Source organism: Chelonoidis abingdonii, chromosome 25, assembly GCF_003597395.2.
Source record: "Chelonoidis abingdonii isolate Lonesome George chromosome 25, CheloAbing_2.0, whole genome shotgun sequence".
NCBI classification, from domain to species: Eukaryota; Metazoa; Chordata; order Testudines; family Testudinidae; genus Chelonoidis; species Chelonoidis abingdonii.
This window is the reverse complement of record NC_133793.1, coordinates 8,406,138-8,419,620: the sequence shown is the minus strand read 5'-3', so window position 1 is coordinate 8,419,620 and position 13,483 is coordinate 8,406,138. Positions and strand designations below refer to the sequence as shown.

The window sequence follows — 13,483 nt, the reverse complement described above, 5'->3', positions numbered from 1 at the left end:
GTTAACACTTAGGATAATGGAAGCCCTTGTTAAAAAGATTCCACATCCTAAGGGGCAGGAACTCACAGTAAATAGCCTGAACACCTCCCAGAGGTCTTTCAGGAAAATAAGACCAGGCCTTCCTGATATTTCTAAAGTTAAGAAAAAACCACTCCCCTTTAAAATCGAAAATATAGGCTAAACATCAGGAAAAACCTTACATGGTGTCAAGTATCAGGGGGTGGCCGTGTTAGTCTGTATCCGCAAAAAGAACAAGGAGTCCGGTGGCACCTTAAAGATCTCAACTGAGCTTTTTACCCACGAAAGCTTATGCCCAAATAAATCTGTTAATCTTTAAGGTGCCACCAGACTTTAAGGTGCCATGAGGAAAAACCTCAAATCCTGAGAGCTACAAAACTGAAAATCAGCCTCCGAAGGGAGTGGAGAAAATCTCAGATCTTGAGTCTTAACATTTGACACGGACAGGACTAGAGAATAAGTTACAGGGCAGAATCCTACTTAGGCCAGGGATGGATAAGATCCTCCATCAGTTCTGTCCATCTCTAACTTCTGTGAGCTCAGTGATCCAGACACACTGGCTAACTCAATCTCCTCACCCCAAGATGGCTGAACCTGTCTATTCAGTCATGCCCTCTGGGTTGTTCTGGGTATTCATCCCCTCCAACTCAGTCAGTGGTTCCAGGTCTTTTGTGCTAGTTTGGAGTGAGTATAAAATTCCCTGGAAGCACTTCTCCAAAGGGAGGGAGAGGCTCTACCTTATCACAGAAGATCTTGATCTGGCAGACAGCTCGGTGCACCAGCCGGCTTGTCCCAGGGCCACAGTCGTAGGTGTCGATCTGGAGGTTTAAAGGGACGCCCTTCACTCCTTTCTGGGAGGAGAAGTCTGTACTCAGGCAATTCACCCCAATAAAAACCTGCAGATAAGAAGGGAGAATGTCACAGCTTGAATGCTTACCTGCAATCCTGGGATTTTAAATGACAGAGGGAAGGATGTCATCAGAGGGCAATCGACTCTTCGGTGCTTCTGAGATTCATCCATCCAGCCTTCTCAACTTTCATCCAGCACGTACTCAACCACTCCTCACCAGCTTAGATCTAGCAGATTCTCTGCTGCCCTGCACTGTCTGCATGCAGTGACTTACACCAGCCACGAGTGAGTGTAATGCTCCCATTCCAATTCAGTCGTGCCTCATGCCCTCTCTGCACAGGTGTAAATGGCTGCCCCAGATGCAGGGCGATGGGGAATCTGGCCCTAGGGCTGCACTCACTACATTCCCCATCACAACCACATGCTGCCTTCCACCTCTATGCTATAATAAAGAGATCACCCCTCCTTGCATCTTCCCATCTGCTCTTCACATCCTACTCCCTGCAGATAGCATAGTCCATCTAGAGGGACACTTTGGTTTGGACAATCTTGATGTTCTAATGATGTTGCAACCTGTTCGTCACAGCCCTGCCAAAGGCCTCCCTGAGCACTATTAAGGCAACAGAAACGCTCCCGTCACCTTCAGCGGGCCTTGGGTCAGGCCCCATGCCCCTTTGTTAACACAGACAGGAGCCAGTTGCAGAGATGGAGGCAGGCTAGATCACCTCAGCATCACGGTTTGGCTCACTTTGGAAATCAGTCCTTGGCAGGGGGGCTGGACCAGTTAGGATAGTGGTGGGTGCTGAGAGCCATTGAACCAAACTCTAAGCCCTGGATATGATGGAAACCATTTCAAGCCAGGGAGTGCGGCAGCACCAGGGGGCTTCTGTAGCTGCTGTACTGGGACCCATAGTACTGTTGCAGAATTCCAACAGGACTGTCAGATCCGCTAGTTCCAGCACCTATGGTCCTTGTTGTTAGTTAAATAAATAACTCGTCCTGAAAACCGTCTCAGGCATCACTGTCTGACTAGAGTTACCTATGAAGAAATATGAAGGGAACCCTGGGTACTCACACAGCCTTAGTTCTACTTCCAAACCACAAACTAATCTGTGCAACCTGGATGTTTTCCCTGGAGTTTCTGGAGACAAATACTAGGCCCAGATCCTCGGCCGGCATAAATCAGCACAACTTAATGGGGCCTGTGCAGAGGATCTGATCCTGAAGTCAGGTCTAGCCAATACTTCTAGACCGAAAAGAAGACATCTGTTGCATTAAGCTTAGCAGCAAGAAGAAGAATGACGAATGACAATTCATGTCAGAAGTACTATACTACAGACAGCCCTGTATCGCTGGCCTGTCTTGGCAGCTTCCAGACCTGTCAGCTCTCTGAAGTCTCATCCTGAAGTAGCCCCAGGCCAGTGTGCGGACAAAGTTTCTGGTAACAGCTAAATTGTGTTTGGCTGAGGTGCCCCCAAGGGCTTGCTGCATACCTGGCATATTTCCGTTTTTGACAACTGCGCCTTGAAGACATTTGTTAACCTCTCGGGGTTGTAAAAGACGAAGGTTGCCTCTGGGCTGAAAGCGGAGTCTGTGGAGATCCCAGAGCAAACCAGAGTTTTCCCAAGCTACTAATTTAAGAAACCCAGTTTTTTTTTTTTCTTTCTGCCTTGTTTTAGCTGGCGTGTTTGTTTCCTGATGCTCCTTTCACCTTCTGACTGAAACCGGTAACACACAGTACTAATGAGGACCTGGCCTGAGCAGACACATGGGAAACCAGAACTTTCCATGGTGTGTGAAGCTCAGATGTTGGTAAGAAAATGTCAGAGTTTTTAAGACCAAAAGGAATCATTGGGACAATCCAGCTGATCTCCTGCACAGGGAGTGCCACCTGGCTATTGCTACATCAGTCTGCAGGAGGGTTCTTGTTCCTGAAGCTTTGGGTTTTTTTGTTTTCTGGGATTTTTTTTTAAACAGGTTTTGCCTGTATGCCTGGCCCTGATCTATGATGAAAAAGGCTTCCTTCAGATTAAAACTCCATCAGCACTAGAAAAACAGATCCAAGCCTGTCTGAGCTGTAAGCGGGATCTTAATTAGGTAGTGGTGATGCTTAAGCGCACAGAAAAGCAGGGGGCTCTCCCCTACTATCCTGGTAAATAAACAGTGTCAGTGACGAGAAATGGTTTTGGATTCGAAACTCCATTTCTTGTTCAGCTGAGGGGAAGATGACATGCGCAGCTCCGAGACAGCTGGCCTGTAACTGTGCCTCAGAACAAGCCCTCTCCTTTCCCCTCCGTGTTTGGATCATACCTTTGCTTCTTCGTTAGCATTCCACACGAAGGACAAGGCGTTGTATGCCATCTCCTCAATGTGCTGCACTGTGTTGAAGTTTTCTTTACAGTCGGCTGAAATGCATTTAACGAGTGATTTACCCTTTGATTGCAAAATTAGCGTCACTTCAGTGGCAGCAACGATGTTTTTAGTCAGATATGCAATTCTACACAGGCGTGCAAAATGGTGTCTTCTGTGTGGCGTGACCTCGCCCATATAGTGCAGGGGGGGTTCCGCCGTGCGGAGGGTGCCCTTGTGTTCTACAAAAGGGCGCCTTCAATGCACGTGTTCAGGGGGCCAGACAGAATCGTACCATGGGCACAGCCGGTCGTGGGGTATACAATGTGTGAGTAGCGTACACAGACGCCACTGCATCACAAGCGCTTTGCATTTCTAAAATAGCTGTCACCCAAAGATCGCAGCGTATTACTTCAGCCTCCCCACGCAAGAGAGAAGTGTTTGGTTCTTTATACAGTTGGATCGACCCAGGTACATAGCGGATAAGGAACAGACCACAGAAGAGCCCAGGGTGCAGAGTGGTTGAACCTGTTATTTACACCTGTGAAAAGTGACTGCAGAGCTCTGCTAGATCAGAACAGCAGCTTTTTACAGGTGTAAATGACTACAAGAACCTGAGCCAGTGGCAGGACATGGACTAATTCCTAGGGCCAGATTCTCTGACTCACTCTGCTCCTTTTGTGCTGCCTTAGGTGCAAAGGGAGTGGAGGCTGGCCATAACCGCCTTGCTGCAGAGACCACCAGCTTGGGAAAGACTCCAGCAGGCACAGAGCAAGTTCATGAACCTCCCCCCCCTTCCCATAGCCCCATGTGCAGGTGATGTGTTGAAGGTGGAAAGGGTGGAGTTGAGGTGGGAGGGAGTAACGGTTGGAGTGCAATGTGCTCTATCCCCAGCCAGCGAATGGTCTCTTAGGAACATTTGTCAGCTGGAGTAATTTAGAGCAGCCATCCAGGCTGTTCTAACCTACACTGCGGTCAGTGCTAGAGTAGAGTATCAAGGAGTCATAACCTGGTGCTCAACAGCCCCCACCTGGCTCTGTTGCACACAGCAGAAACAAAGTGCAACAGAGAATCTTGCCACTAGCCTCCTGCTCTAACCAGTAGGCAATGTTTTAGGTACATTACTGGATGGACAAAACACTCGTATATGAGTTGTCAGGTCAAGTTCAAAGCACTGTAAGAATAATCATGTTCTGGCAAGGGAGAAGATCTTTGCCATCTTGGACTTGTACGACTGAACAGGAAAAGGGTAAGATTTTTCAAAAGTATCTAAGTAATGTAGGATCCTAAGTCTCATTGACCTGGCTCCTATGTCTGTTTGGAAAATGGAATTTAGGCTCCTAAAGTCATTTTGGTGCTTTTGAAAATTTCAACCTAAACCTCTAAAAAGTACCCAGACAGAAAGACATTGACATGCACAGGTCATTCTGCACCTTTGTAACAGAGCTGGGAGGGAAAAGGTTTTCCCAGCCTACGAAAATTTCACAGATTTAAAAAACATCTTCCCATCCCAAGGTAGGACAAAAAGGCAAAATCTTGAAATTTTTCCAAACTGAAAATCTGGGGAAAAAAATTGGTTTGAGTTAATCAAAAAAAATGTACAGAAAAACTGGACTTTTCCATTTAGAATGATGTCAAAATGACCCATTGACAATTTTGAAACTTTTCTTTTTTCCAGAAAAATTTCCAAGTCAATAAATTCATCAAAACTTTTCCCATTAAAGCTTTTGGTTTCGCCAAATTGGCATTTTTCAACAAAAAATGTTTGGTCAAAAAATCCCTGCTCAGCTGTTTCCTAACTCCTCCAGGCCAAACTCTGTAGCTGAAGTTGCCTTATTGTGCATTAAAAATGGGCAAGGAACTTATCCTAAAAATAGCTGCGAGCACCCACACATTGGACGATCACCCCCGGGAAAGCCCCTCTGCGTACCAACGTCAATGACTCTCTGCTTGGCAGTCGGCTGGCGTGAATGCCAGTGCTTCCAGAACTTTAGCTGCTCCATTGGATTCTTTTCATTGTCGAAAACAACCATCACAGTGCTCTGAAAAATAAGCAGAACAGCCCCCATTAATATGTTGATCATACTCAGCTCTGGGATTGCCCTTTTCATCCATAGGCGTAATGCACTTGGCAAAAAAAGGATAGTATGATTCTCCTCATTTTACTGCTGGGGCAATTGAGGCCAGAGCAGGGAAAGGACTTGGCCAAGGTCACATGGTAAGTCAGTGGCAAATCTGGGAATCAAGCTGTAGAGTCCTATCTGCGTTGTGCTACTGCATGCATGGGGCTGGGGTAGCCTAAGGGTTAAGATATTTACAGGACCTTTAATTGCTACTAATGTTCTGCACTTAACTAGACCATTTCCTCAGAACTTCCCAGCACTTCCTACACCTTCCTCAGTGCACCCTCCCATCACTGCTGGAGGGAGAGGACCCAACTTCTAGTCAGGGAGACCCTGGAGAACATCAGGTCCAGCTCCACCAGAATTGCCATCCAGCATCTATCCACACAGAATGTCAGGCTGTGCTATGGACATGGAGGTTGACTTATTTGTAAAGGACCAAATTCATCCCTGTGCAGGGGAGGCAGTTTATACTTCCCCTTTCTGGGGCTGCAACGAACTATCTTGGCACAGGTCAGAGCACCCTCATGGCTGCTCTAACTTGCCGTAATGGCCACAATGGGTCATTTTGGGACAGCAGGATTTCAGGGATGCAGGTCTACTTTGGCTATGGTCTGTCTCCCGCCACCCTGCCCTGGAATGCCCCCTTCCCCCGGTGTGCCAGGCACAGGGGTCCCCTGCTTTGGGTGATATTGCTCTTAGGAAGGGGTGCTAACCCTGTACTGCAAGCCTTTTGCTTCAAACTAGCTGATGTAAAGGGGCCACACATCACTGATGACCGGGACCCACCTAACAAACAGCATTTTCAAGGCAGCCTTTTGCTTCCGGTGTTTTGTGGGAATGTCTCTTGGGCACCTCCCACCCGAATGATAAAGTTAGAGGAAAAGTCTACGGTCTCCAGCTGCTGGGTAAGATGGAGTCTGTTGACATGTCCTGAGCCTCTCTGGCCCATTCATCACTTTAATAGACTCACAGAACTGGGAAGAGACCTCGAGAGGTCCTCTAGTCCAGTCCCCTGCACTCAAGGCAGGGCTAAGTATTATACTTTACGTACTTTAAGCCAACATGAGCCACAATGCACATTTTCTCTCCCTGATCCAGGGCAGCACAATTGCTTGACGTCCGTTTACAGCGTCTGTCAGCAAAACAGCCAGTGGGTCTCTTACCTTCACTTTATTGGAGGACAGGTGTAAACATTTGCCGTCTCCAGCTGTCCTCAGCGTGACTGGGTAGAACTGTCCTTTGTTGAGGTAGGCCATGGGCGAGTCCCCAGATTTGATGTGAATGGCTTTGGGGGAGCCCAGGATATATTCAAAGTCACTCCTACGGAACAAAGAAAGAATGAGGAACAACCAGCCAATACCACTGCAGTCTGAATGGTACTGAGAGGGACCTTAGCTAGCTCAAGAGCTGCAACTTTCCATTGTTACAGGGTGGAAACGCACAAGCACTTGTCTCTTTTCCACTCCCCCCATCTATCTTACCCCACATCTAGGGCCCTATCAAATTCACGGTCTTCAAAAACATGTCACGGACTGTGAAATCTGGTCTTGTGTGTGATTTTACCTTATACTATACAGATTTCATGGGGATGACCAGCGTTTCTCAAATTGGGGGTCCTGACCCAAAAGGGAGTTGCAAGGGGGTCACAAGGTTATGTTAGGGGAGGTTGCAGTATTGCCATCCTTACTTATGCACTGCTTTCAGAGCTGGGCAGCTGGAGAGTGGTGGCTGTTGGCCGGGATCCCAGCTCTAGAGGCAGGGCTCCAGCAGCGCAGAAGTAAGGTTGGCAATACCATACCAGGCCATCCTTACTTCTGCACTGCTGCTGACGGCAGCTCTGCCTTCAGAGCTGGGATCCTGGCCAGCAGCCACTGCTCTCCAGGTCCCCAGCTCTGAAGTCAGGTATCTCAAGGGCTGAGCTAGTGCCCTAACCACTGCACCACGCTTCCTCTCTACCTGCACTTTGTGCTAACAAGGTAGGAATCTCCATATGTTATTGTATCTGGTACTTTGCAGAGCTATGGCAGGACAGAGAGTGCTTCGATGCCTTGCCAGAATAAACCATGATAGAGACAGGACCAAGACTTCCAAAATGCCTGAAGTCAGGCCCCGCCAGTATCCCTGTGGGATGATGAGCAGCAGCCTGATTGCCCGCGGTGCTGCCCGCTTGCGTCTCCTGTTCGACTGAGTGGGAGTTGCAAGCGCTCTGAACCTGGGGCTAGAATTCGGGTCTGTTGCCTTGGGCAGTGAGTGTGTCCAGGCCTCTGCTGCCACCTAGGACTTTGTACACACAAAGCCTGAACCTCGTTGCCATCTGAAGGTGACCAAAACTCACATTTTAGGTGCTAAGGCTTTTCTTTTACCCTCACTTTCATCCCCTCTGCTAGCAACACCGAAACCCATTCTAAATGCAGCACCTCTTGGCTAGCAAAGGGTTATGCCAGCAAGTGACGGCCAGATGCTCCACTTATACAAATCAATAAAATGTTGGGGTCTCCAGCAAACAGAAAGCCTCTCGCCTATTAAGGTGAGCTGTTGTCTGTGAGAAAGAGCAACGTGTCACCAACTGAGTCACAGTGACTCACGAGATGAATGAAAACCGGGAGGCAGGATCACCTTATCTAGTCACAGATTTCATACTGTCCACAGAACAGGAAAGATCTGTTTGTGGGGAAGGGCAGGAAATGGAGGAGGAAATGGCCCTGAGGGGTGTTAAACTTCCTTATGCCTTAAAAACACAAGGAGACAGCAATGAATACGACTGCTGCCTGAAAGCAAGGACCCACAATGCTAGCTCAGGAAGGACGTGAAGATTTGACCCCCCCGGCTTGTGCTTTCTCTATCATTTTCCCCAAGCATTGGGCCTGTTTCCTGGCAGTTTCTGAAGATGATATGCAGCCAGTGAAGCTACTGGCGCAGAAAGTGCCCAGATGCCAGGTCAAGGATGTGGAATCCGCGGCAGCAAGCATGACTAGCGTGACCACGGCTGTGAACTGTAAGGGAGGCATGTTTGTCAGAGGCAGCAGGGGATTCAGAGAGCAGCTTCTCCACTCACTCACACCCGTGTGCCTGTACGAACCCCCTCCAGGGATAGAACCAGGAACCTCTCTTGAGCTAAAGAGCTACAGTCTGCCACACATTCATAAAGGGGGACCTTCAACACACACTCACCAGTGACTTCCATAACCCCCTGATGTCAGTGGCTTACTCCTGATTTACACTAGTGTAAGCAAGAGGAGAATCAGCCCTCTGGAACCCTGAATGCATGTGGTCTCAACCCAAGAACGCAGCAGGGACTCTGTGCAGTGTGTAAACGCCCCCTGGCTGGCCACAATTGCAGCAGAAGGTCCTTAGCAGGGAGATCGGGGTTCAAGCTGGATTGGGGTTGGCTGAGCTGCGTGGGGAAGCCTGCTCAGCATCCTCTGCCTCTGTGCTCCCTATGGACAGGGGACAGGCTTCTAAAGGCCCATCACCTGGCTGCTTTATCCAAAGCAAAGTCAACAGTGTGGTTCCCTGAGTCTTGCCAGGGTGAGCGGGGAAGCTCATGACTAGAGAAGGTTCTCTTGTGTTTGCTGACACGTCAGGTTTCCAGGTGGAGACAGGGAGAGGGAAAAAACACTTCCCTGTGAAGGCTGATTTGGATCTAAGGTTTTGGTCTAGACCCTTTCTCTACAAGCAATATCTCAAACCCTAACCAATGCTAAGAGCCCTTTGCTTTCACACGCACTGAACTCCACCCCTCGTGACAGCACGCTCATCCTCAGTACACTAAGGACATTATTCCAGACTGGATCACCCTTGTGGAAATATTCATTTTGTAACTCTGCCAAGGTGAGTGCCCACCCAGATCGGCAGCTGGGCAAAGGAAATGAGGGGAAGTGACTGCTGCCAGGTGAACTGGAAACCAGGGGACAGGCCAGACTAACGAACTGTTGATTACCTCTTAGCGCCATCAGCAGGGTAACCCTCGGAGCACGTCTGGTCTGGCTGGGATTTGAGGATATCACCGAAGAGCAGTGACTGTAGGGAAAATGAACCCAGGATAAATGAAAGTGGAATCTTTTCCCACTTCCCCCCTGCTGCACCGGTGATTAATAATAGGAGCTACAAACATTACAAGCAGCCAGTCCTGGAGTCTGAAGGCCTGATTCATCTCCCAAAGTCAATGCAAAGACTATTGATTCAATGGGAGTTGGATGAGGTCTCTAATGCAAAGCTCCAATTGACTCCAGTAGGTAAGGACTGCATGATCAGGCCCAGAATTAGAGACTCTGCTCTGAAGTCCACCTCTCAGGTGGGGACATTTTCCAATTGAGGCAAACCAGGATGCCTCTAACTAGCCCACAGTTAACGCTTTTCCCGGAAAGCAGGCATGACTATTTGTGGTGTCTCAGCCACAGAGAGTAGGACTCTTTCTGAATTTTCTGGTCAAATCCTGAGCCATCACGAGTAACATGCTACTGACAACGGGTCAGGGCCAACTTCAGCAGAGATGCAAATGGTGGCGTATGACGCATGAGGGGAAGTTGCTGAGGAGATGGGTGTGAGCGCTTACGCAATGCAGTGTTCTCTGATCAGGCCTTCCATGCACAATGAGTAATGTACACACCTCGGGGCAGAAGGGTGTAGCAGGGCAAATGGGCAGGTGGAAGGTTAAGAAGCCGCTTCACCCATTCTTCTTATCACACCCACTGGATGTTGCTCCACACCCCTCAGTGTGTCACACTTGTTTTATATACCCCTCACATGCCAATGCTGTGCAAATCACACTCCCAGATGTACCAGGTGCGTGACTTACTCCACCACTTAAGTCACTGCTGCATTTGATCCAAAGACTCTGATGGGATCTGTGCCCACTTACACCAGGTCTGAATTTGGCCCTGGGTCTAAACTGGAGCCACATCCCACCTGACTGCATTGGATTTGTTCCATGTGGATGCATATTGCAGCAGGAGGCGCTGTCTCACTCATTGGCAGCTGCCTAGATGATGATGATAAGCGTCTCAACAGCAGATCTCAAAAGGCTTTACAAAGGAGGACAGTATCCCCATTTTACAGATGGGGAAACTGAGGCACAGAGAGGTGAAGGTCACCCTAGAGATGCAGGAGGTGCAGCAGCACCCCTTGGCTTGAAGTGGTTTCTATCAGATACAGGGGTTAGAGATTTGTTCAATTGCTTTCAGCACCAGCTCAGTGGTTTGCGCATCGGCCTGCTAAAACGAGGGTTATGAGCTCAATCTTTGAGGGGACCATTTAGGGATCTGGGGCAAAAATCTGTCAGGGATGGTTCTTGGCCCTGCTGTGAAGGCAGGGGACTGGACTCGATGACCTTTCAAGGTCTCTTCCAGTTCTATGAGATAGGTGTATCTCCATATTAAGCTAACCCCCACTATATCAATGCCACTGGGCTACCAGTAGCACAACCAGGACTAGAACCCAGTCTCCTGAGTCCCGCTAGCCACTAAACCACACTGCCCACAACAGCGCCTGACCTCCTGCGGATCATCTTTGAAAGTGCTGTCTGGCTGCCACCTCTGCTGCTGTGGCACCACATGGATGGTCTCGAAGAGGGAGCTCAGTGAGCCATTGTCGTACACATCCCCCGAGGCGATGGCGTAGTTTTCAGGGGAGGGCTCCAGCTTGCTGGTGCTGGGGAGCAGGATGGCCGGCTTGAGGGGCATGGGGACACCCTCTAGACTCAAGCCATTTTTCTTAGGTAGGTCGGAATATTCTTGGGTCCCAGAAATGTTTTCGGCCAGGAGCTTCATGAGGTGGGCAGACCCCTCGAAGGATGAGATCTCGGGGTCGTACTCCATTCCGTGACAGTTCCTAGGGAGAAAGGATCCCATCAGAAACAGGGGCAGGAGACACTGAGCCGTGGGTTTGCAGAACTAGACCCGAGATGAAGAAGCAAGCTGTATATTGGGGGGTAGCAGACTCCAGGAATCCTAGTACAGCCAGCCTGGAGAGCCCTAAATAAGGGACCCCCTGGCTTCATCCCTTTGCCTGTAGCTGCAATGCTGCAAGGTGCAGAGTCCCCCATCAATTCCCAATGGCATCAACGGCCACTGGGGGCACTCAGCCCCTCGCAGGATTACAAGGTTCATAGGAAGTCAGAGGATAAGCTTTTAGCAGCAATAGCTGGTGCTTAGAGACAGGCCTGGGTTTTAGATCAGCTCATCTCTGCTTGGGATATTAAATATTAACAACATAGCAGCAGGGCCAACCCCAAGCATTCAGAAATCATGAGTCAGCCCCACGAGAATGGCTTAAAAATCATGAGATTTTTAAAAAAATTGGTGGTTTTATTTGATTTCTGGGTTTTGAGCCTTTAGGGTTTGCATATTCAGGTGCTCTTTTGCAAACACCAGGGCTGGAAACTTACTTTATGTTTTAAAAAGAAAGCTGAGGTTCTCATACATATTCACATGACTCCAGGAGCCAAAGCTTTGAAAAACGCCCCCAGCATTGTGAGACTTGGGATAAAATCATGAGAGTTGGCAACAGTGAAGTGAGATAGATAGGGGCAAACTTCAAAGCAAGAGCAAAAGGGACAGAGCCTGGGAATAAAGCAAAGCTGAAGACTCCATAGTGCCATTGGGCCAGAAAAGATTATTATTTTTTTTCTTGCAGAAGAATAAAATGCAGCTACCCTAGGCTACCAAGCAAACAGCACTTCTACCGGACAGAATCCTGTCCCCCTCTGGGCCTCAGTCTGATACCGCCAGGTCTGCAGCCCCGGCCTAGCTGGTGGTGATAAATTATCACCCCTGTTTCTGTTTCCATACAGAGAAGAACACACACACACCCGTGCTAGTAACCCACACTCCTCTTGGCAGCCCCAGCTGACCCCAAGGAAGCGAAGGAGGAGCAGCAGCTGCCATCTTCTTTGCTTCACGAGCTTCTATTCAGGGATCCATGGAACACACAATGGCTCCTCACACCCGTGTTGAGTACGTCAGTGCTCAGACAACCAGTAAATGTCCTGAAAACTAACTCTTCCCCTACCTCCTCTGCTAGTGAGGGGAGGGGAGTGTCACCCCTTTGCAACAGGTCAGCAGGGAGCCCGAACCCCAGCTGGAAAGCAAATATTTAAATAACCTACAGGTCTGAAATGCTGAAAGCAGCCCAGCCACCAAATTCGTTTGGGGGCCAGATCCTCAGCTACTGCAGAACTCTTAGCTCCATTGAAGTTGAAGGTGCGGCGCCGTTTTACCGCAGCTCAGGGTCTGGCCCTGCATTAGCACGTGCAGCTCTGTTGCCATTATTAAAAACTATACGTGTACCCAGCTCCTACAAACAGAGAGCACTGCTGAAAATAATGCACACAGCCCATCCGCCGGGCCAGGAGAACAGAAGGACTTAGCTGCCAGGAAGGAATAAAGTGTCATACAACTGTCCATTGTAGGTCAAGTGCTTCAAACATAGTTATGCAGAGCAGATTGCCAAGGTACACAGTGTCCAGCAAGGGGCACTGACTTCCCTGAGCCTAATGGGCCTTTACTGTCTCAGTGAATTCTCTGAACAGCCTTGAAGCCTATGAGGACATCAGAGGAGAACGCTGGGCAAACTGGAAGCAGTTGAAATGGAAAACTCTTATCAAGTCAATAAGTCCATGCCAACTCTGTGATTCCAGCCCAGCAACAGAGAAATAGTCCCTCTGCCCTGGCCCAGTGTCACAAGGAGGGACACAAAAGAACAGATCCTTGGCTGGTGTTAGCCTGGTTCTGCTGAATCCTGTTGATGTAAATCAGCATATCTCCACTGACTTCAATGGGGCAGATCCCCAGCTGCTGTGAATCAGCAAAGATCCATTTACACACACTGAGGATCTGGCCGCAGGAATTTTAATGTGTGTCTCTGTTAATAGCCTCCACTGTTGTTAGTAATAACGCTGTGCTTTGAAGTCTGTTTTATGCAAACTAACAGATCCATCATGCATGCCAGCAGCAGACAGACAGCAAGACTCGGTCTAACCTTTTTCCCAGTTCATTGCGTCCCATCATACCAGGTGGAAGGATCCTCTTCTCCTTTGGGACCTGCAAAAGGGCAAAGCAACGGCTCCCTCACTGCCACAGATTTACATAAGTGTAGTCTAGTGGCTAAGGCCCTAGACTGGGACTCAGGAGTCTTAAATTTG

General features: G+C 48.9%; 1 protein-coding gene across 2 annotated transcripts in view; it reads right to left on the bottom strand.

Moving 5' to 3' along the window:
• GRHL3 (grainyhead like transcription factor 3) overlaps window positions 1–13,483 on the bottom strand; it is a 44,968-nt gene that overhangs the window by 16,150 nt on the left and 15,335 nt on the right. For both annotated transcript variants that reach the window (XM_032789546.2, XM_075060802.1), the window contains exons 4-10: window positions 13,321–13,382; window positions 10,836–11,172; window positions 9,284–9,363; window positions 6,507–6,663; window positions 5,148–5,259; window positions 3,179–3,273; window positions 756–914 (exon numbers count right to left, since the gene is read on the bottom strand). In XM_032789546.2, the coding sequence (XP_032645437.1) occupies window positions 756–914; window positions 3,179–3,273; window positions 5,148–5,259; window positions 6,507–6,663; window positions 9,284–9,363; window positions 10,836–11,172; window positions 13,321–13,382 (1,002 nt within the window). The remainder of the gene's footprint in view (window positions 1–755; window positions 915–3,178; window positions 3,274–5,147; window positions 5,260–6,506; window positions 6,664–9,283; window positions 9,364–10,835; window positions 11,173–13,320; window positions 13,383–13,483) is intronic.